At 37.9% G+C, this 23,721-nt stretch overlaps 1 protein-coding gene across 2 annotated transcripts; it reads right to left on the bottom strand.

Annotated features, from left to right (window-relative positions):
- Positions 1–5,302: 5,302 nt before the first annotated feature.
- Positions 5,303–22,679, bottom strand: fam120b (family with sequence similarity 120B). Of its 2 annotated transcripts, XM_036573750.1 has the most exons (11): positions 22,619–22,679; positions 19,627–20,681; positions 19,357–19,537; positions 18,110–18,211; positions 16,169–16,341; positions 15,751–15,843; positions 10,644–10,850; positions 10,010–10,112; positions 8,615–8,722; positions 7,838–7,898; positions 5,303–7,684 (listed from the first exon to the last, which is right to left on the bottom strand). In XM_036573750.1, the coding sequence occupies exons 2-11, from the start codon at positions 20,620–20,622 to the stop codon at positions 7,645–7,647; spliced, it is 2,064 nt and encodes a 687-aa protein (XP_036429643.1). In that variant the 5' UTR covers positions 20,623–20,681; positions 22,619–22,679; the 3' UTR covers positions 5,303–7,644. The 2 variants fall into 2 exon arrangements, with proteins under 2 accessions (XP_036429643.1, XP_036429644.1); XM_036573751.1 differs by lacking the exon at positions 8,615–8,722.
- Positions 22,680–23,721: the final 1,042 nt, after the last annotated feature.

Genomic DNA, 23,721 nt, shown 5'->3' with positions numbered 1-23,721 from the left:
TCATTCTGACTGATATACGGCCCCCAAAGGAGCAGCGACATCTTCCAGGAGGTGGGGCTTGGGTTTGGATGGTAGCATACCTTCACAAACAGCAACAGGTCACAGAACGGCTGGGATTAGGTTGAATTTAATCCAGTTATACTGAGTATTTCTACAACAGACAATGTCACAAGGTAAATTCACAGAGATCTGGGAATTTGTATAGAGACTCTTAAGAGGAAGCCAAGGGTACAAAGGGAAGAAGCCCTCTGAGAAGACTTAGAAGGGAACTCATCTTCCTTTCTAGTGCTGGTGTTGTCGTATAGCGAAGTTATAGGTCAAGGATTAAATTTGCATATGTAGGATTAAAACAGACATTCAGTCGTATGCAAATGTTTGGGTACCCCTGGTCAAATGATACAGATTTTTTTTTATTTTGAGGATTTTCTAAGTGAAAATAAGTAAACACATCCTCTACAGAGAACACACTACTGCACATTTTAATGCACCATTACTGTTTATTTGCTGAATTTATTATACTGGACAAAATAAGCAATAAAATAAAATGTAGCCTGTGGCACATAAATAGAATAGCAATAGAAGCAAATAAATAGAAATGTACTTAGAAAACCAACAGCTGGGGGTGTACAAACTTGCATATGACTACACTTGGATCATACAGAGGAAAGAACTGAGAGATCTACGAATACACATTAATGTAAGCATAGATGAGGCGTGCAGTACTGTCCAAAGATCTGTTTTTCTAGGCAGTATTTGATTATTTGTTTAAGAAAACACATTTGAAATACAAATAAACAAATAAATCAATAAATAAGCAGTGTATTGTTATTTTCAGTCTGTCAGTGTAATAGCTTAACCATTTCCAAACCTTCACTCATGGAATTTAACAAATCCATGCAATGACTGGACAGCAGCAAGAAGCAGGAACCAAACCTGTGTTCTTCTAACTGTATTCCTCTAACAATAACTTTCTGTAAAACCAACAAAATCTTTTTGCATTGTACTGTACTCATGTTTATTTGTACTTATTCCAATGTTTACAGGCAAAAACACACTTACTGCCAAGACAAATAGTTTTAAACCATTTTCCTGGCTGCCAAATACTTTTGCACAGTACTGTGTACGCAAAGGCATACAGTTCTAAACAGGATCAAGACCCTCAACAGGCATAATGCCATGCTGAAGGCTAGAAAAGACAAAACAATACAATCATCCAGAGCAATAACAACATGCAAACTGTTAGCCTGAAAATATCCCATCAAATTTCTGAATAATACAGTGACAAAAGCAAGAAGGCTTATTTATACACTTCCAAGATCCACACCCATACACAATTGAGGCTGAGCCTGAAATACGCAGGCAAACACAATACCCTACTTTAGACCGAGGCTGACAGTGCAAATGCCACTCATGGCACACACAGTGGAAATAAAAGAGAAATATCTTTTCTTTTACTCATAATATCTACGTAACAGATCTAATTTTTAATGTGTATGCTTCATTAACTGCATTCATTTAAAAAAAACATGATTAAAAGCTACACTACGTGAGCTTTGGGCATTTGGAGACCTCTCTGGTGGAAATGTGTAACTGCACGCAACGTGTGGAAGAATATTTCGGAACATTGGTCGTGACCCCTTCCCCAAGTTGCCCTTACAAGGCAACTTGCAGCAAAGCATGGATGCTCAGTAATGTCAATCACAATTTCACAAATGGTTCCCTGCTTGAACAATGAGAATTGTGCAAATGGAATTGACCTGTCCAAGCTCTGCTGTTCTTTTGTAGCAACTGTTGCCAGGATTGGCAAAAAAAAAATCCCATTGTTGTAGCATAGTTTTTGTCAAGAATTCAAAAAGAACACAGTCAAAGCTTGACGTGTCAGTGAATTAACTACTATTGTCATCATATCTCCATCAGTGTAATGCTGGTTTTGCATTCGAGATCTAAACAGTAAGCCGGACCTTCTTTTTGAGGATGTGCGTGTGACATTAACACATAAAGACATATAACATAGTCAGAAAAACTTGAAATCTGGCCTGACGCTTCTGGCCTTTACATTATTTTTTCAGTCTTTACAAGGCAACTTGTAGCAAAACATGGACACTCAGTAATGCTTAGTGATGGTACTTCTTTCAATTTTCACTAAAAAATCTACAAAGTGCGGCTTTAACAGAAGAAGGCCTTCAGATGAAGCTGGCCGTTCTCACCCATCAGTGAACTTCCAAAGGCAAAACAAAGAACATCCGTGATTGAGTGTTGTGTTGTATGTTTTTTTTACATAGAGCTTCTGCCAGAGGACATAACACTGAAGCTATTTTTGTTTACTTTTTTTCACTGCACTTGTCTATTTTTCCTCTGTCGGTTTTTGAGTATTGGTGCGAGTCCATATACAATTACGGCAGGGGCAGAACTGGGCCCAGTTCCTGACTTTTACAGTCCTCTATTTATAGCTGCTACCGTAAATATCAGAGGCTCTATGTCTTCACAACAGCTCTTTATTTTTAGAGGCCTGCATATTCAACACACTGTTTTGTAAAGCAGCTCTAATACCCCTCTCAATATGCATAAACTGCCTCCAAATCAGAACAATGCTTGCTACCGCATCCCTACCTGATGCTAATTTTAAATGAGGGCTTTTTGGGTCAGGAAGCAATTACCGTTCTTCCGAGACAGTAACAGAGAGTAATTTTAAACTATAAAATTACTTTGTGTTTTGCTTCCAAAACCAAGTCTTTGGAAGAGGGTTATTACTGGAAGGGGGTTATTATAGAAAACAGATCAGACTATCTATAATTACCATCATTACCACCATCATCACCATCATCATCATCAAGTAAACACTTCTATATCCTCATGTTGTACATGGATATCTTAACACCACGTTGCTATAATCAGATTTGGGATCCTGTTCAAGTGAAATCTGTTTATAACTGTTCATAATTTCATCATTCCAGTTTAAATATATTTGTGTTGCAGTTTTTACCACTAATGAATTGGATTTACAGATTTACAGATTTTAAATGGTTTCGTCTATTCTTGTTTTTGATCAGGGTCATAAGCATAGCTAATGAAAAATAGACATTCACTATAAAATATTGAATTAAAAATAAAAATAAATAGGTAAGTCATACCTGCATTTCAGTTGCATTATGATACATGTAAACATGTTATATTTTTCGGAGTCATTCATTTTTCCCTCATTCAAACATCCAAAAGAAGGCCAGACCACTCTCTCGCATTTCAGAGACAACCAGCATATGCGAAAGTTTGCACACCCCTGGTTAAATGACATGTTTTGTTAAGTGAACACATTTTAATGCACATTTACTACTTATTTGTTGAGTGTAGCATATTAGGGGGAAAAAATCAAGAATATGGCTTGTGCAAGTTATGGCAAATTTCATATTTTTATTTTTTCTCAAATATGTTAAACTCAAATAAACAGAAATGGTGCTTTAAAAATTTCAGAAAAAATCCATAAGTTCCATGTAGAGGATGTGTCAATTTATTTTCACTTAGAAAATCAAAAAGACATTCATTTGACAGACTTTAGATGTTTGGAATGGTCCTTTAACTCCTATATTCATTATACTTTTATTGGATAAGGGACAGACACACAGTCATATGTAAAAGTGTGAACACTCTTCATCAAATGAGAAGTTTTGTTGATTTTCTAGCAATATTTTAGTTTAACATTTATATTGTCCTATAACTTTTGCCCATCATATTTTTGTTTTATTTTTTCCCAAAATCTTAAATGCAAATAAACAGTAATTGTGCATCAAAATGTGCAGTAGTGTGTTCTCTGTAGAGGATGTGTTCACTTATTTTCACTTAGAAAATCGTCAAAACATTTAATTTGCCCAAACATTTTGCATGCGACTGTACTAGTTTGAGAAAAACTGGGTACAATGAAAAATAATACCACACAAAAAAAGAAACGTGGACCCTAAAAAACACAAAACTCTGCATAGCGTTTCATTTGTGGCTCCGTCAGGCCTACCGTTCCCTCCCTCCTGCCCTATGAAGGAAACAGAGATGACAGTGTGCCAAAGCCTGGGTTCCTGTGGCAAAGCCCACCCCACCCCAGCCCCTCAGCGCCTGCAGAACAAACGCTCTGAACCTCAACTTCGGCTACAGTGATGACTGCCTCTCACCACTGATGGACCAGCACCAGATCCCCTCACGCCAACTCCAGTCTCAACCCACTAGGCTGTGACCACAGCGCCGTGGGCACACAGTCTATATTTACCATTAGAGTGCGCACACACATACACACACACACTCGCACACAAACAAACCATAATTAAACAGATAAAAAGAACAATGTGGTGTTGAGTTGCTAATTTTGACAGACGTACACCATAATTAAACTGATAAAAAGGACATTCTGTTGTTGCACTGCTAATTTTGCCTGTGTTTTCAAAAAGACACACAAGCTGCATATAGCAGGAGTCAATTGAGAAACGATTAAACAGAAAAAGTATAACGATCATAGGGGAAAGTTATGCACCCTAACAGTGAGCCCTGCTGTGGTGTTTTGGAGCCAGACACCTGACCCCAGGTTTCTCCAACAGCAGTGAAATGTAACTCCCACTCTACAAATCTGTGGTGAAAGTGCGACTTTCAAATGATATAGGCCAATCTCTCAGATCTCTTCCACACATATTTAACCCTGACCGGAGGCTCATATCACTGTCTTTATCATCCATTATCATTTTTATTAGCAGCATGAGTCCCATTGTTCTTTTTTCCGCTTGGAACTCACATTAGGCCTACCTACATTTCACGAGTTCAAAAAGGCTCGTCAATGATAGTGTCAAAGACTCGACAATCTGTTCTTCTTTCTGCCACGAATAAATCCATCGCCTCCACTTCCTGCTATTCCTACATGGTTTATCCATGCCAAGGTCAAGGCATGTGTTTGCATAGCTCTGTTTTTCATTCCAGTGAGGGCTTCATTTTCTGTAGATGGGAGGAAGAGCTGTGGAACTTTCTCCATATCCTATTTCCTCTCTGGGCTGTTTAAGGAATCCCAGCAGAGCCACTGTTTCACGGCCTCATGGGTAAAGGAAAGAATGGCCCAGATTAGCTTTTCAACTATTTAGTATTGTACTGCATGCTAACAATGACATTTTGGTTCATGTAAAGGAATTCTGCATGTATGCAAAGCTTTATCGTAATAAAGATCTATTAAAGATGAATAATTAAGATTCCTTGATTGTTGTCTAGCCTGGGTGACAAGTTTGACAAAAACACATTAACATTGTGGTGTGATGTCAGACTTTTAATATGCTTCAGATTCAATAAAACAGACATCTGTTCCAAAAAGTAATTTAAAGGCCCATATCAGAGAAAAATAAATTTTCTTCATTTTTATTGAAGTGGTATCTAAGTTTGAAGTGGTATTTAAACACTGTTTTAACGCATACTGTCCACTCTTCAGTTCATACAGTTCACATATGGAAACTAAGCTGCAAAAATGACATCCACTGGTTTGTGATGTCATGACAACACACTTAAATATATCTGCCAGTTTAGCCTACAGCAATTTAGCCCTCCTCACTCACACTTGAGTTATAAGAAGTGTTTGGATTGCTTGGAGTGAGGCAAAATTCAGGGCAGCACAGAGCTCATTAGGTATCGGTTCTAAAGGCACAGTAACAAAAACAGCCTGTTTAATTCTAGAGGATAAAGAGCGGCTAGAAATGTCATATAAAAATGAATTATTTGTTGTTTTTTGGTGCATAAACTCACACAGATGATATAAGTGGACTTCACTAGAACATTGTAGGATATGGGCCCTTTAACAGACAAAGTAACAGTTTGTACATATGTTGCCATGATGTTGTCCGTATAATCGGAACATAAAATGTAAACATGAACCCAAACTTAGAGAGAATAAACATCAGTGTCCAAAAGATATGCTGATGGTATCAGCTATACAATCATAAAAACACTGAGAATTGGTTTGAAGGCGTCATTTATTGCCATTCTGTTTGCAAATGAAACCCTGCAGATGATTCTGAATAGTGACTGAAGGGCCTAATATTATTTACAGAAGAGTACCTACTTACAGTGATCCAAGATATGACCCTTGAAAATGAAGAGCAAATCAAAACACAAAATCACAAATTCACATATGTTCCAACATTCGAAATCATATGGCTCTCTTAGCAATGCGAAATCAACACCCCCATCAAACCATCTCATCAAGCTTCAGTAATCCCAATAATGCACACTACGACACACATTATCATTCATGTTTTTCTACCTAACAGTTTGGGCTAATTGGAAGCCAGCCCCTCCCATCTGTCTGGTGCCTCCTCCATGTAGGAAAGGCCTACACATAATAGTAGGACTTGTGTGTCACTGGCTTTGCTCCAAACCACAAGGGTTGAAAGATAAGAGATCATCTGAGACTAATTAGGGTTGGAGCTGAATATTCATCAAGGGTGGGTTTGGCACGGACTTCAGGAAGGTTCCATTTCTGTCACTGATTCATATCTACACAATAGGGGAAAAAAGCCCATAACCTCTCAACAAAACATACTGCTGAGGGCAGTTTAGGATATCACAGAGGAGGAGACAGTAGAAGGAGGTGGGGTATCCCTCCCTGCTTGTGAAGCCCACTTCAATGGGTGACTTAGAACGCACTTTCGTTCTTCTTGTTTTTGTGCTGATTTCTTCCCCCTTGTTGACGTGTACACGAACAGCATAGAGGGCAGATGCTCTTCTTGCAAAGCCTTTTTATTACTCAATCCTAATAATATTTTTCTGAGCATCTCTGGCAAGTGTGTGCTAGTTGTCACAGTGCAGGCTTTCCTACACTCATAGCAACAGAGTGGGAAAGAGTATCAGCATAACTGCCAAAGGCAACAATAAGGTCCTGCACTGTCATCAAAGTCAAATTCTTAAAGGAATAGTCTGGTGATAAATCAAATTCACACGATTTTCCACTTACCCCAAATGAACTCGCTCAGCCAAGACAGGTTTATTGTCTAAGTTTGATTTTTTATTTTAGAAGTAGAGCTGCTTGGCTAATGTTGCTAATAATCACTGGTGGTCAATAGTCACCCAAACTGTTTCCACAAATGTAAGTTATGTAAAACTTGTTAATAAAAGAAAAAAAGATTTAGCACAATGGCATGGACAGGCCTTATTTACACACTTCAACTAAAACTGGAACTACATCATCATCTGCATCATAACGTCCTGCTTTCCAATACTATTCTGCCTTAAGACTCCAGGAGGCTGAAGCGCAGGGGTGTGTTGTAAAACATCACTGCGCAGGTATGTAGTGTCAGCACAGTAACACCTATGGCATGCTTACTTTAAGAGAGTTGGGGATGTGTTTACATAAATGGTTTGGGTGACTATTGACTTCTAGCGTTTGTAAGCAATGTTGGCTGGAGCTACAGTTCTAAAGTAAACATGGCTGACTGACTTTGTTTGAAAGTCATGTAAATTTGAAGTATTCCTTTAAGCCTACAGTAGATAATGCAGCGGGAATGCACACATTTACATAACAATGGCTAAAACAAGCTGCCAATTCAAAGTTCAATGGTGCTACACACGTCTAAAAGGCCAGTTAATGTCCCATACTTCAACAGGGTTTCAGATCTCATCTTGAATGCCTGTGGGTCAGTTGAAACCAGGTCTTTGGTTTTGATACTGAGGCCATCTATAACACAGTAAGTACATAGGAAATTGTCAGGAATGACTTAACAAGTGATACTTAAATAATACTTTCATATTATTGATTAAAATTGCTAAAATATTAAACACGTGAAATTAATCAAACAGGCTGACTGGAAAGATCTGTGCCCAAACTCACCTTGGAGCAAGGTGATACCTTCTTCTGTTGGGATGTCTTGATCTTGGTCTCTGAACGAAACCTATAAAAAAGGAAACTGGAGTTTGTATACTTTCTGTTTCTTACTCTATGTTCTCCAATTCCTTTTTTAATTCAGGCTTGGGTGGTCTTTCCATCAAATATGTTTCAGATTCCAATCTTCATTTTAGAAGCATCCTTTCACTTTACAATACATGCAAAAGTCAGGGGCCACCCTTCATTTATTTAAAATCCAGTCAAAATGGCCATTAAGTACTTCCAATAGGGAAGGAGAAAGTCAAATGAAAATAACTGAAAAATAAGGAGTGTCCCATAACTGGAGTTTAAAAAAATATTAAAACGTACAGATTCCTAACAAACGTGCAAGACCTGGTAGACCATCAGATCAGTCACCATCAGATAAACAGCACTTAAAACTTGCTAAAAAATTGCCAATGACTGCTGTTTAGACCTCAGTATCACGGAATGTGTTTAAGAAAACTTGGATTTTGAGAAGCAGACAATGCAACCAACTTCTAGACTGAACTTTGGAGGTGTGGAAAAATATCCTTGCAGATTTCTTTGAAAAACTGAAAGCGAGAAAGAATGGACGCTGTAATAAAGGCAAAATGTGGACACACTAAATACATGAAATGTATATTTTCGTTTTTTATCCTGCTGCTGAAAAATAAATAACTTGTACTACATAGCTGTTTTGACAGCACTTGCACAGCACTGTATGTATATCTACCTAGTATGCATGAAAGTGCTACACTGTACCTTGCATACAGGGCGGAGGGCCTCTCGTTTGCTGCCTATAGTACTGCTCTGAGGTGCTAAAGGGTTGGGGTCCACTCTCTCTGTGAGGCTTGCCATCCATGGGCCTCCCTGAGGAAATTACAGTATCATTTAAATGTGATTTTAATTATGGGGTGCAGTCCCTCAGAATAAGCATTTGCTATGGAGCAGTGAAATTGCGAATCACTGGAAACATAAACCATACAATTCTCCGAAGCCCGAACTTCACCACCACCTCCCCACAAGCCTGAGGCAGTGATTACCAGCTCAAATGCAGACATAAATTAAAGACAGACGTTTTATACGTACACTTGAATATCACATTTCTATCTGCAGAATACCGGATCTGAAATGCAAAGTAACCCCTCCTTCATAACAAAGAAAAAAAAGGAACAATTACCATCAAGAACAGTCTTTCCATCTCACAGTAATATAGACAGTTGTTACTTTTGTAATATTGCTTTGTATTTTTATCCAAAAAGAATGGTTTGCAAACATGTTTCTACTTCATTTAGACTGCTCCTTATACTAATTATCACCCAACATTTACTTGTGAAACTAAAAGTCCCTCATGAAAACAATATGAATAAATAATGAAATGCAGCAGACAAGATGTAGCTGTAACATGAACTAAACAGAAGACTTGCCACTGAGACACAACATGCCCTTCACTCGCTGTTCAACATCAATAGAAAAAAAACAGATGGAGACAATTTCACCATAAGGCCTCTTTTAATCTTGCCAAGGGACCACAGCACGCTGAATGCCAACTGAAAAGAAACGGGGCTCCAGGAGATTGTAACAGCCCCCACGTTATAATTTTGTTGTCTTGTTATGTTACCTAATATAGATCACCTCCTATAAAAAGCAACCCAGAATTATTCTTGTTATGACAAAACATGGTCTGTATCTAAAATTGTCTGGCAGCAGACTGTTTCAATACCATAGACCAGATGGATTGTATTATGTAGCCTACTGAATATGGTATGTCTGCAAGAGGTACCAGAACTGAACTACCCTCAGCAGGATACTCTACTCTCACATTATTCCATTCTTTTATTCAGAACATGGACAGCGATTACAAGCTCTCTAAATATTGACATATTATAAGAGTGATCAAAGCAGCAGAAGACTGCACTGTCTTTTTTCAAGCATTCATTTTTGCATTGTACCTCAGGAGTGAATCACTGGATGGCATGCAATAAACTGTCTCCCTGTTCGTTCTGCAGTTCCCTATTTAATTTGTACAAAGCCAACAATTTTCTTTTAAACCCAAGAAGGTACTTTATGCTTTTTCTTTGTGCTACACAGGCTGAGATGGAATAATCTGTCCCATGGTTTGTAGGTGAAGTAGGACAAGTGCAACTGTTCTCTCACCATGCTGTACTCTGCGAGGCTGGCTGGGGATGGTGGAGCCGCGCCTCCTGCAGGCTCCTAGCACCAGCTCTCGGAGTGAGAGGAAGAGTGTAGTCCAGGCAGGCTGGAACAAAAATATCATACTGTATGTGAATGGGAAAACCTGACACTGGAACAAGTTATGAATTATATAATAAATCAACAATCAATTTGTCAATCTCAGTGTCAGTTTTGCATTAAACATCATGTACTCAATTATTACTATCTGTGATGTTCCTCAAGGCTCAACAATAAGGCCAACTAAGGTTTTGACAACAGGAAACCTTAACTAACTAACTTTACCATTGATGGGAAGATGTAGAAGCAGTGGGCAGCTTTTGCTTAATTGGATCAATTATTTACAACAAAGGATCCAGCAGTCAAGAAATACGAAACAGATAGGAACAAAGATGAAGGACATTCTGGAAAACACTGTCCATATAGATGTCAGGAGCTGGCACCAACTTGGCGACACATAATAATAATTTTTCAACATTTTCCTGATGGACACCATGCATTTTTTTAATTAATATTAATGCTTCAAGATTATTTTTCATTTAGCACACTTAATAACATGCTTTATGGAATCACCACCACTCATGAGATGTTTACTCACATTGCCCTCTAGAAGCTCCTCTTTAGAACAACCAGAATGAGCCTGCAGGTACTTGGAATGGAAGAGCAAACCATCAAAGATTTTCCAAGGCATGAGCTCACTCATTGGAAAAGGAAAACCACAGCCACTGTTGGCTGCAATGATATAAGTCAGGCCACGTAGCAACAGTGAGCCAAGCTGGACAGCCCTTGGGTCCACCTCAGGAACCTGTATGAGAGGTTATACAAAATGATTACTTGAATAGATAGACAGGCAGAGATAAATAGATAAAATAAATAAGTTGATATGATTTTAAGACTTTTAATTTTTTTTTTTTAAAGTTGTAATGCATTTTAAGACCATTACCGCAACAGAATTGATGCAGCCAGCTCAAAAAAGACTGACTCTTGGCATCTATTTCACATTCAAAGTAATCATCTGTATAGGCAGTAAAATTTGCTATTTGATAAGTGATAATACATTTAGCAGCACTACCTTGTTACATATTTAACACCATGAGAAAAATATAAGTATGTAACACTTAACACCTCTTATGCTTGTGGGTATATTTTGGGTTTTTCCATCTGAATTTACATGCCCAAATCGTTAGGCAAATTATTCAGTAACTGCATGAAATAAACGTAAAGTGTAAAAGCTCCCCTCAAATTTACGGAAAATGTGTTTTATGATCATAAATATATTGCTATATGCTTAGAATTTACTGCTGGAAGCCAAAAATCCTAGACTCCTAGACTAAAAAGTTTTTTTAAAGTGCACATCACTGAAGAGACACCATCTGAGATCCAGTTTATAGCTCAGACTTGTGCAAAAATGGGGCAACTTTCAGTAGAAAAAGAGTTCAGCTTCTTTTATTATGAAGTTTTAAAATTACATTACCCATCTTTTTGACTGGAAAGAAGACAGTTACACCCACCTTTAGAAAGTAGCTTATGAAATATGAAAGTTATGACAGAGTTAAAGAGGTTAAGTTCATTCAATTAAAGAAGTTTTAGTACTTTTTAAGGAACCTCATACAGTCGTATCTAAAAGAGATTACATTTTAATGCACAATTATTGTTTTTTATTGTGTTTAATTTAGAGAAAACTACATAAAATGTGGCCTGTGCAGAAGTTCTGCACTATAAAATAAAAGTATTATAATAGAAAAGTTTATATGGCACATTTTACGTTTTTTTTTCACTATACTAAACTAAGCAAATCATAGAAATTGGGCACTAAAATTTGCAGAAAACTGCTATATTTAAGTTTGCTCCCTGTAAAGATGTGCTTGTGTATTTTCACCAACAAAACATGCAGTGTGACAAACTTTTGCACACAAGTGTCAATGCATGAAAATGATGTGATACTTAACCTTAATCATCGACAATTTCAAACCAGACAGTCACGGTGACCACCTGATAACACTGCTAATATCTATTCTCTATTTAACTCCATTACGGCTAGAGGAAGAACCCTTGGGAGATAATCTGAAATACCAGTCAAGATAACGGGATGTGTGGGGAGGGGGAGGGGGCAGATGTTCTCGCTCAACCGTCCGCTGCTCACCTGGCTTCCTCCCCCCCCAGCCAGGGAAGATAAGAGAAGGACTGATTAGCTTCTGTGACACCAAAACGAAAGACTTGCCTACCACCTGCTCCGCTCTCAAACACAGCTTAAACTAAAGCAAACAAAAAGCGGCCCAGAGATAAAGCCAAAGCGGCAGAGGCAGTCGAGGGCCCGTGCCTCTGAGTCATCGTTTGAAATATTAAGCTCTTTGCACCTGGGAGCTACGTTTTCTCTTTCAAAGAGCAAGACAGCTTTGTGGTGATCATTTATTTACTTTTCGGAACTTGTGCTCTGTTTGGCTACTTTTGATTCAAGTTTGACTGAAGCAAATCCGACGCATTCAATGCTTGGAATACCGCCAGCAAATTTCTAGGCAATGATTACCAACAGTAGCCTGCTGTTTGACGAAGAGATAGAGAGCAGTGCTTCCCTCTTCAAGCAAGAGCAGCAGCTGTTCATCTAGCGTTCGACTCCATAAACAATGAGAGCTGCCCCAGCCAGATGCCTGGAAGAGTCCAGCAGGCCCTGGGGGCACAGTTTAACATGAATGGCAACAGTTAAAAGTTGTGTGCTGGCCACCTGTGTGATGACACCTCTATCTCACATCTGTGCCATTTCACCTCTGTAAAAATCTAGAGGTGAAATGTAAGTGGAACCGCGTAAGTATGAAGAACTTGAAACCCTGTGAACCTTCATTTCGCGTTCTCTAAAAACATAAAAGATTTCCTGGAGTGCCTCATTTGATTCCAGCCTTGTTAAGACTGTGTAGTTACTGGTGCATGTGTCCACGCAGAGGCATCTTTAGCGCTAGCTTGCATTCACATTCCCTCAGTGTCACAAAGCAGCACAGGAGGAGAGAGATTAGAGGGGGGTATGAAGCAGCCCCTGGAGACTCTCCTGCCATCTGTCCAGCTCTTAAAGCTAGCCTCAAACCCCCTCCCCTGCGATCCCTTTTTCACTTTTCAGGCAGATGTGACAGTGCCGCTTCTGATGGAGCAACAACAATGGCGCGTGCAACAGGTGCTCCTGCCTCCCTCCGGCACATGGGAGGCAGGAGAGCTTCGCACACTTTCATCTGGCCAGCGGCAGGCTGTCACCACCGCGCCTTAAATACACACTTGTGCGCGTACACGCGCTTCCCTGAGCCGCTCGGCAATTCAACACCTGCTGCTCCGCGGTCACTAAACACACAGTCCCTGAACAGAATCATTCACCAGCCAAATTATTGCTGATTGCTACCCATATAAACTCCCCCATCTCACTTGGGGGCCCTGCTGACACAATCATACAAGCATGTGCAAATGCTGACATGTAGGGATGGGCAGCATGATGATATTTTATTGTAATTATGATAAACTGTGACACAATATGCTTCTCTGGGAATCCTGCGGATATTGTCAGTACTTAAGTATTTAAGTGAGTACTTAATTTTCCTAGTATTGTATTTTTTTCAGTGAGATATAGTTAAGAGTTTGTGTGGGTTTGCTTACCAAAAACAGTCATAATTCATTTTTAATGACCATTTTCCAACTTTTCATCATCTCTTAGAACTATACAGGCTGTTTGTATTACCATGCCTTTTTAAGACTCTTTTAAGATATATATATATATATATATATATATATATATATATATGAATGATGAATATCATTATTATTATGCATTCTGAACTGAAAAGCTCCTTATAACTTCAGCATCAGTGGGCGGAGCTAAACTGGTGTAGACACAGGGGGTGGGGCTGTTTTTGCAACTTCTTTTCCGTATACAGACTGCATGGACTAGGAAATAAATGATACGTTTTAAAACTTTAACAACATTTATATAGTATATCAAATTCTTATGTTTCAAAAAGTGAGGAATATTTAGGCTTCTCTTTAAAGAACATTGAATAAATGCATGTTTTATTAGAAATATTAGAAAGAGCATCATTAGGCCTGATTAACTGAATCTACTGTAGCGCAGTTTGTGAAACACTGAAAATAAAAAAAAATCATAGGTATTGATAACATTTGTAAAACATAGCTGTAGTGAGGCTTTTATGTTTGTTTCAACGTAATAAATCTCAGAAAAACTAAATATTGCGACACATATTGTGTATCGCATATTTCTGCTATATCGCCCACCTCTACATGAGCAAAAGGAAGATTACCTCTAATTTCCAAGATGCATGCAGATACAAGCTTAAAATTCTTACAGAATGTAAACTAGAGGTAGAAATATGGCAAATTTATCACAATATTTGAAGACATTTTGACATTACTTGTCAAAAAAATTAATTTTTTAGGGTTTGATAAGTTGGAACGGACACAAGGTGCGAGCAACACAACAGTGCCATATATATTTTAAATTCTATTTAATGAATTCTATGTTTTTATGATTCAACATTATGCTTTTGAATAATACATCAAATTAAGTAGAGCCACTTATGCTCTCTTGTACTGCCAGCGTCATTTGGATTCAAATTCACAGTCTCCAGATAAAAGAGCAAAAGTCTAAACAGCAATGTCACTTGTGAGCCTTTGCAAAGTCTGTTTTAAGACTATTCATGAATGATCAGTGACAATATTCACAACATGCTCAGAAAAGCTTGTCACAATAACGATATGATATGTCATAACGCCTGGGACAAATGTAAAAAACAACAAACAAAAACAACCTTATATATTGAAATATTACATTCAAGAAGTATGTTCTTCAACTACATTTCTCTATGTTAAGGACACAATTTTTTTCTCCAGGCTCAGAAACAGTGGTGACGTTTGAGTTAGGGAAGGAGAGGTGGGCCAAGGGGAGTTGGTTCATGCGCCCAAGCAAACGTGACACGTAAATCAAGAGGTGGCTTCCTGCATATCTCCCATGAGGCTCTAATTTGTCACTCTATCGTCCATTATCTCTGCTGTGGGGAGAGCGTTCAATCCGGGCACTCCAAAACCATGGGCTGCCTCGGAGGCTGCGTCTGAAATAGCGTGCATAGTAGGTTTAAATTAGGGTGGGAGCTGAAATAGCCCTGTGGTCACCGGCAGGGACGTCTCGGAGCCCGTCACCAGAGCATTGCTCTCAGGTTCAGACCACAATTAGAGCAGTTTTTAGGAGGAATGTCGCAAGGCGACCAAAAATTATCCCCCCAAGTCTCTCTTTTGCCTTATTTTCTCAACAGTGAGAGAATCAAATCCATCGCTCAAGGCGACTTGCTCTTCTGGAGAAAAAAAAAATGGTGGCCTTAATTTTTTGCAACTTCATGAAGCGTTGGTTTGGCAGGGGGAGCGAGGTATTTACCATGAGTTGCAGCTCTGAGCAAAACAGCCTGCAGTGTCCTTGAGAATACACGGTATAAATGTGCTTTAATCATTCACCAACACTCAAACAACTGCTGAGTTTCTGTTTATGGGGAGATTTCTGGTTAAAAACCAGGAAGTAAACATAGCTGGAGGGCACCTTTGAAATGGATTATGGATTACATTTGTAAGCTTCTGATGACGACAGAAATGCAGATCAATTTTCTGAACAACTGAAAGTTGTAATGTCTCTGGGTGGCTCCAAAAGAGATGTTCGTGCCACTTACCCTGGTTTGCTGCAGTTCTGAGTAGGATTTATATCTGATACAGACAGCTTGACTTAGATATGCATCTATGTCTTCCAGGGAAAGGTGTTTAGCCTAAAATAAGAACAAGTAGTCCTTTACAGTTTGCAAGCAGTGAAAAGTGAAAAAAATCAAGGTGTACATAACAAACAGTTTGAAAACCATCATTAGAAACCCATACATAAAGAAAGACATTTCAGTTGAGGCATAGGTCACACCCAGTGCCTGATAAGAACTACACACAACAAGCAAGGCTGTAGAACCACTCAAGCTGCAGACATTAAACAGTGCATGCAAAGTTACCACAGGCTACAACATTGGAATCCCAACTGAGAAATAACAAAAACACCAATAAACAAATGACCAACATGAAAAGCTAAGAGCTGTATGTTAAACTCACCTGAGCAGCAATGTATGTTACAAGACAAATCACAGCTACCAAAGGGCTGTCTAAGTGACTCAAGTCCTGAGTGAAGTCCTGTAGGTCAAAGACAGCCAGGAAAGTGGACACACGAACACTTTTCACCTCAGAGTCATTCCCAAACCACAGAGTCGTCAGGTCAGGAGTTCTCTCTGTTAATTGACCAATACCATAACAGAATAACGGAATTACTGCAGGGGAGACCTGGCTGGTATGAAAATGCATTCAGGTAGAATGTGCTTCTGGTCACCTACTTGTATTCCCATAGCATCATCATCATCTGCAAACTTTCACTGTAATTGGACAGATATTCCTTAAGACTGACCATGCAGACTGTTTTCATAGCATGAATAAAAGTTCTATATTGAGTGTTCTTTTGTAAATGTTTTTCAGTTGTGTGTAAAAGTCACAGAATTCATACATATTATTTTAATCACCCTATTAGTGGCTGTAATAAAGCACTGCTTTAGAGCATATAAATAACTCACAGTGAGATCCAGCCCAGCTAAAGTACAGCCTCCATATGGCGGGGTTAGTTTTAACAGTACTTTAACAGTATTAACAGCATTTTAACAGTACAGTTAAACAATGAGCGCAATCCATATTACTCACTATCTCAATCAAAACCATTTTTTTTACTTTTTGTAAATAAAATATATATTTTATTTTATTGTGCTGATATTTGCTGTTCTGCTTTTTAATAATTATTATGGCGAAGTTGTAACATTTGCACTCATACAGCTGAATTGTTCACAAATGGTAGGCAAAACAAAGCTGAATTAAATGATTAATCTTGCTCAGATTTGCTTATAATTTTTTTTAGCTAAAAATACGTCTTTAGCTTACCACACTCACCCCCATTTTAAAATTTGAGACATCAAAAAAGCATGTACATGTAAATATGTGTTAATCTAAGAGTTGATGATCTTACTACAAAGTATTGTACACTTTTGTTTTAACAACATTATTCCTAAAAGGTTATGAGATTCTTTAGATGACTATGATGCATTATGTCTGGTCAGCTGTTTTCTGCTGATGAAAGTATATATAGTGATTTGAAAACTGACCTCTTAAACGTAATGACTTTTTTTTTCATTTTTATCTGCGCTACTGCCTATTACAACACAGTCCATCAGATTGTTTACTTTTACACATGCTGACTAACAACATTCAAGTGAAACACTAAAGCCAACAGAAAGCTGATAAGAGGAAAGCCACTGCTATGAAACCTACATAATAATGAGAATATTGACAATAAATTATTGTAAATATATAATTAAAGTATATATAGTATCCATCGTGTAATATTTCTATTACCTCTTATATTAAACAAAATATATGATTTTAAAAGTAGCTTCTGGTGTCTAGTTTATAATATTTCAGACTGCTGTATAAGTTATGTTTTAATAAAACCAATTATTAATGAGACAAGTGATTTTAAACTTTTGAAAGGTAATGTATGTAAAAGAAAAAAAAAACAAGATCAAGTCATGTCAACAGAGCATTACTGAGGACAGAAAAACAAACTAATACCCCCAAAAGAATAAAAAATAAAACCCCACTATCTCTTATGGCACTGTTACTGGGAACATAGTTAACCGTCCAGTATTGACTTTTAATTGCAAAGAAAAAGCAACAGCAGAGCGCCTCAAAAACAAAAAGGTAATACGTTGCCACAAAAATGTCACTGAGTAGCGAAACCCTCACCACAGTCAGCCTGCCAGCCTGTGGAGCAGCCATGAAATCTGCAAACACTCCTAACAGTTCTGCACATTTTTTTCTTCTAAATTTTGAAAATTTATTTTACACTTAAAGACTAAACGGTTATCACATTTAATTCAACCTGAAACCCAAAGGTCAATCTCACTTAATTTTGATTTAGATTTTTCAGAATGAAAGTGTTGTGCTTAAATTGTATACCTGGTAGATTTAGGGGCTTGGGAGCCAGTTTTATTGGCTCCTTTAGTGGATTCCCTGGAAAAACAAACCACTCCTTGACAGACAAAGTATGATCATAAGAATCTAGAGAAGAAAAGAACAAGTATTGAGAAATGATTCTTGAAAATAACAGCATAAATAATATGAAATTCCAAAAGTAAAAACAACACCCCTAAGAAGAAATAGGAACTGATTATCTGTGGAATGTCTTGTCTTTAAAATATAATAAATGGCAAATCACACTGGATTCAGAAAGTAGCTATAGATTCATTTAATTTTATGAGCTCTGTTGGCATAAACCCTCTCTGTTTCTAAAGGAAGAATGGACCACATTCATCAAAAATTCCTCTTAAAACCCACTTATGCCATTTTCACGAAGATTCTGACATTTACCAGTGTTTTCTTATTTGGTATTTGTGCTTAGATAAAAACAGAATCTACACACAATCAGAGCACAAAGGTGCAAAGAATTCTGTGGTTTAAGAACACGTCATGAATCTGACGTAGACGTTTTCTTAGGACTTTTCTCAAGAACAAATTTAAGAAAAAACTTATATATATATTAGTGAATGAGTCCCAATGTTCTCTTTTACTGATTGCCATTTTATTGATCTTAAATCTAATACCGTTATTTATTCATTATTATTATTATTATTATTATTATTATTATTATATTTCTCAGAAATGTCTGTATAAATGTGAACAGTCTCTACATTTTGAGTATGAAACTGTAAAAGATGACTAACACTGAAAACACAGCTTGACCAAATTTTCAAAATGTCTGCATAATTCAATGAGATGTAAACAAAGTCATCCAGAGTGGTCAATTGAAAATGCTCAACTGTTGAGAAACTTTCTAACTCCAATTCGTGAAACCTACACGTGTTTTCTGAGTTTTTATATGTAATGTTGATAATGTTACAGAATGCTGTGTCCACCATGAATAGATTAAAAACTATGCCAAAATCTTATTAGAAAAACTACTGTAAACCAGGCATCAGGCAGCATATTCATAACCATTTTGTGAAACGTTAAACTCTTCAGACATCTGGTTCCTATTACCACCACTGTGAACAATTCAGACTGTAAGTTCATCTAGAACGGAGCCACTGACATCCAACAACTCTGAATGACTTTGTTTGCATCTTAACAGTTCAACTATGCAGGACATGAGTAATCAGTGGAATTCCCCTTTAAATACGATTAATTTAAAATGAGTGGGACCCCACCTGGCAGTGCTGGCAGAATAATACTGTAGATATGCTCTCTAATAGGTTGGTATAAAATGGCCTGTGGTGGTAGCTCTACTTCTTCCTCATCTTCCAGCGTATTGCTGCAGTCCACCACTCCATCATGCAGCACGTTATAGATCATAAAGCACTCGGCTCGCACATGCCTCTCCTTTGCTGCCTGCAACAACAGAAATTCATATCATTCAAACTCGGTGCTGTTTTAACAATGACTTTAAAATAAAACAGTGCCAATGTACTGTTTAGTACCTGTAATATGTCTGCACTCATATAGTTCTCCATCACACATACTGGCTCTGGAGGAGGAAGGCTGCAATCTAACCAAGGGGACATTTGTCCTGGGAGTAGATATGACTGCATTCCTTTCTCCACGACCTCATAGTCTGCTTTGGATAAATGCATCGAGGAGAGGCCAAGTATTCCATCACCATTAGGATGAAGTTTACTAATGAAATCCGCCACAGCATGGACTTTATCACCCTGATGTTTCCTCCCATACGCGGTCAGGGCATTTTTACGGACATACTGCAGCCGCTGCTCTGGCACGACATCATTACCAAGAATGCAGGCCAAGAGAGGAAGATCAGACTTCTGAAGCTTTAGGATGTGACACAGCTTTTCTCTAGAGAACTGCACTGTGGTCATGTTGTCTAATCTAAGTTTTGCGATAGACAGGTATGGAACAGTGTCATAGATAACAAAATCTGTATCTTGGCCAAGAATACACATACAGTTGTTAGAAAGAGCATATTGCGCAATCTCATAGTCCACTTCACGAACAGAGCACCATGTTTCTTGACCAAGGGACTTGATGGCAAATCTGGAGAAGGTGGCAAGTCCTGAGGGGAGACAAAACATTTCCCTGTCTGGTTGCTGGTGGTGATTCTTAATGAAGCGAAACACTCTAGCTATGTCCTGGTTAACTCTCAGACGTCTCTTCACCCATTCTGCCCGCTTCTGTTCCTCTATGGTTCCATCGAAGAAAAATACTAATCTTAAGCCGGCTGCTGTGAATGCACCCACGAATTCCTCCAGAAAATGCATGTACTCCTTCCACTGACCTCCATGGACCCAAGCATGGCATCGATACCAGTACCTCAGACAGGCCATTGCGTCTACTACCACTGTAGCAGTGGAGTCAGGATGGGCTTTAGCATGAGCTGCAGCCATCTGTCGAAAGTCCACAGGTAAGCAGATCTCTGGACAACAAGCCTCCATGAAGTACTGTAAGCCTTTCACACCCATGTCTATGTACGTAAGGAATCTTTGAGAAGTTCCTTGGACTGAGATGCTCCTTGTTTGCTCTTTAGAATGGAAAGAAGAAAGAAAATTCCAGATTTATTATGACTCCATAGTGTGTGCAAATCAAAAAAATATTTTTTAATATATGAAGGGTTTTGTCCCATTACGCATTATAGACCACTTTTAAGAATGTTATTTTTTGGAAATAAGTTGTTACGAGCAGGCTTAACACATACAGGAAATATCAATGGTATATTATAATTAATACCACATTTATTAGAGAAATAAAGTATGTTTTCCACTATATCTCACTATATCTGCTGCTCTTTTCAAAACTTGTTCTATCAAAAATCATTACAAATGGATATGCAACATTTCGGAATAAAACTCTATGTTCTTCTAGGGTTGTAACACCACAGCCTATTGAATCGCATCATTCAATATGAGCCTCTCATTCAACAGACTGGACCCAATGACGTGCCCAGTCTAATACTAATCATACTGAATGAAGTATAAATAAAATTAGACAAGCATGCCCACAATGAAGGCAGACGCTCCCTTCTCTGAAAACCCTGCATCTTTAGTACCTCAAACACAAAAGCAGGGAGAAAAGGAACACTCCTACACTCTTTAAAAATGGTTCTTCAAAGGTTCTTAGGTATAGGAAATGGTTCTATGCAGAATCATGAACACCCAGTGAAAGATTTGAATGCATAAATGGTTCTTCTCTATGATAGAAAGCCAGCTGTACATGGTTCTATATAGCTCTAAAAAGCGTTCCACTATTATGAGTCATAGAACCCCTTTTGCTGAGGAGTGTAGTTGTTAGTTGCTAGCGCATTTTTTAAAATATTGTACTTTTATAATGTCGAATGCTCTAATAAACTCAAAATGGATATACTGACATATTAACACAAAGCAGATTTTCAGGCACTATTTGCTGTATTGAAAAATGTGTCAAAATCAGACAAATCCATACAAATTCAAACCAAATTGTGAATTTTTTAATTGATTCACTTCTGAAACTGTTTTCCACTTTTGTATACTGAGCTGAACACACAACTTCAACTGAAGTGAAGTTTTGGACAAGACCCCAGAAAAACATACTACTTAGAACGCCTTCATCAAAGCTACTGGGTGGATTAGCAAATGGTTGGATGAAGGTTTTTGTCAGTAATGACAACAGTCTGTCTAGACACTTAAAAAAGAGTTGTTTTAAGGGTATTTTAGTAAAGGTAATGATTCTTTTTTAGAACCTTGAGTTCTATACAGAACTATTTCATGCTTAAATGTTTTTTTGCACAGTGAAATGGTTGTTGAGATTGGTAGAGAATGTGTTGTATATAGTTCTACATGGTTCCTTTACGAAAATGGTCCTATACAGCACTAAAAAGGGTTCTTCCATTATTACAAAGCTTGTAACAATACCAGAACCCTTTTTTAATGCTAAAGAACCCTTGAAGAAGCATTTTTTTAAGCTTGTAAGAATAGCAGAACCCTTTTTGGTGCTTTACAGATCCATAGTACCATAGTTCTAAATAAAACTATTGTCTTTGCTAAAGAACCTTTGAAGAACCATCTTTTTAAGTTTCTAATAGCAGCAGAACCCTTTTTGGTGCTATATAGAACAAAAGAACTATGGTTCTAAACAGAATCATTCCCTTTACTAAACAACCGTTGAAGAACCATGTTTTTAGGAGTGTAGAGAACATGCCAGACTTCAGGTGGAACTTCTACACAAGGCTGAAGTTGGATTCTTGTTTGAATTTTCCCGTCCCACCTTAAATGGTGCAGCAGTTCGCCAGAATGTAGCTGCTGCACTATTTAAGGTGGGACGGGAAAATTCAAAAAGAAGCTGGGGAATAAAAGCTGAATTCAGCTCCGTAACTTGTACTAAGCTGATGCTAACGCGAACACGGAGTCCAAAAGAGCAAACAACGGTTTAGTGTTCTTTGAAAGGGGGTATAACTGTAAAAATAAGCCCAGTCAGCCTACTAACCAGCTCACACAGCCCACAGCCAGGACACCGCTCTGTTTACAACGCCACACACTTCACAGAGCTGCTTCCTTCTTCCGGAGAAACCAAACCAATCAGCAGTCAGAACTGCGTTAAAGGAGCCGCTCAGCCAGACAGAGACAGTTCAGATCAACAAGTTATCATTTATGTTTATCATTGATGCTGGAATTGCTCATCATGACTGAAGCCAGTCTGAGAATGCCCTTTTTTTATCAGTCTGGCATCCAGAGATGGAGAAGCAGGAATAAACGTTTACCTTATAAAATAACACCTATAATATAACATCATAATAACAAGACATTCCAAAAGCTAATTAAACTGCCAAAAACGCCTGCTCTGCAAATAATTACAAATAGCAGACCATTTTGAAACTTAAAACTAAAATTATCACATTTAATAAGTTCTATATGTTATAAGTTTTAGCTATACAAAAGCTTTATATGTTCTCTTTTACTTATTACTCACCTTTTTAGACCAAAAATGTAGGGAATCGGTAACACGTTATTTGGATGGTCCACTGTAGCTTCTTTGTAAATGTTCAGTACATCTTTAAGTAACATTCAACTAAATAGCCATTAAATTCAACTGGTTGTGAAGTTAAGTGTTACTTGGATGGTCCACGGTAGGTGCTTTGTAAGTGCTCAGTTGGCCTTTAAGTAACATTCAACTAAATATCCATTAAATGCAACTGAATTTCAAGATTAGTGTGAAAGAATTGATTAAATCTAACCCTAACCCTAAACTTAACCCTAACCTTAACCTCAAGGTAAAACCTACATCTACTCCTAACCCTAACCCTAACCATAATGTTGATAATCAACTGAACATCACCAGAAAGTTTGTTAATGATTTAAGTCTCTGTAGAGAATCTATAGAAGACCATCCAAATAAAGTGTGACCTGGAAATTTTTATTATTCTTAATGTTAATTCTTTTAATATTCACTCTCCACTTCATTTTTAGAGTTGCAACTGATGACCAACAATGAAAACATGGCTTATTTCCCCACTGTTTCTTACAGAACTGATCCAGCCACCTAATGACATTTCAAGCACCTTCCTGGCTGTTGCTTTGGCAGGGTTTCAA

Source organism: Colossoma macropomum, unplaced genomic scaffold, assembly GCF_904425465.1.
Source record: "Colossoma macropomum unplaced genomic scaffold, Colossoma_macropomum, whole genome shotgun sequence".
In the NCBI taxonomy this organism is placed as follows: domain Eukaryota; kingdom Metazoa; phylum Chordata; class Actinopteri; order Characiformes; family Serrasalmidae; genus Colossoma; species Colossoma macropomum.
This window is presented reverse-complemented; position numbering and strand designations above follow the sequence as displayed.

Excerpts from the sequence above, each read along its gene's own strand:
- fam120b (XM_036573750.1), bottom strand. The coding sequence starts at position 20,622 with ATGGGTGTGAAAGGCTTACAGTACTTCATGGAGGCTTGTTGTCCAGAG. Across the intron at positions 19,538-19,626 it reads TGAGTGCAGACATATTACAG|GCAGCAAAGGAGAGGCATGT; the intron begins GTACTAAACAGT and ends CTGTTGTTGCAG. Across the intron at positions 18,212-19,356 it reads TATTCTGCCAGCACTGCCAG|ATTCTTATGATCATACTTTG; the intron begins GTGGGGTCCCAC and ends TTTCTTCTCTAG.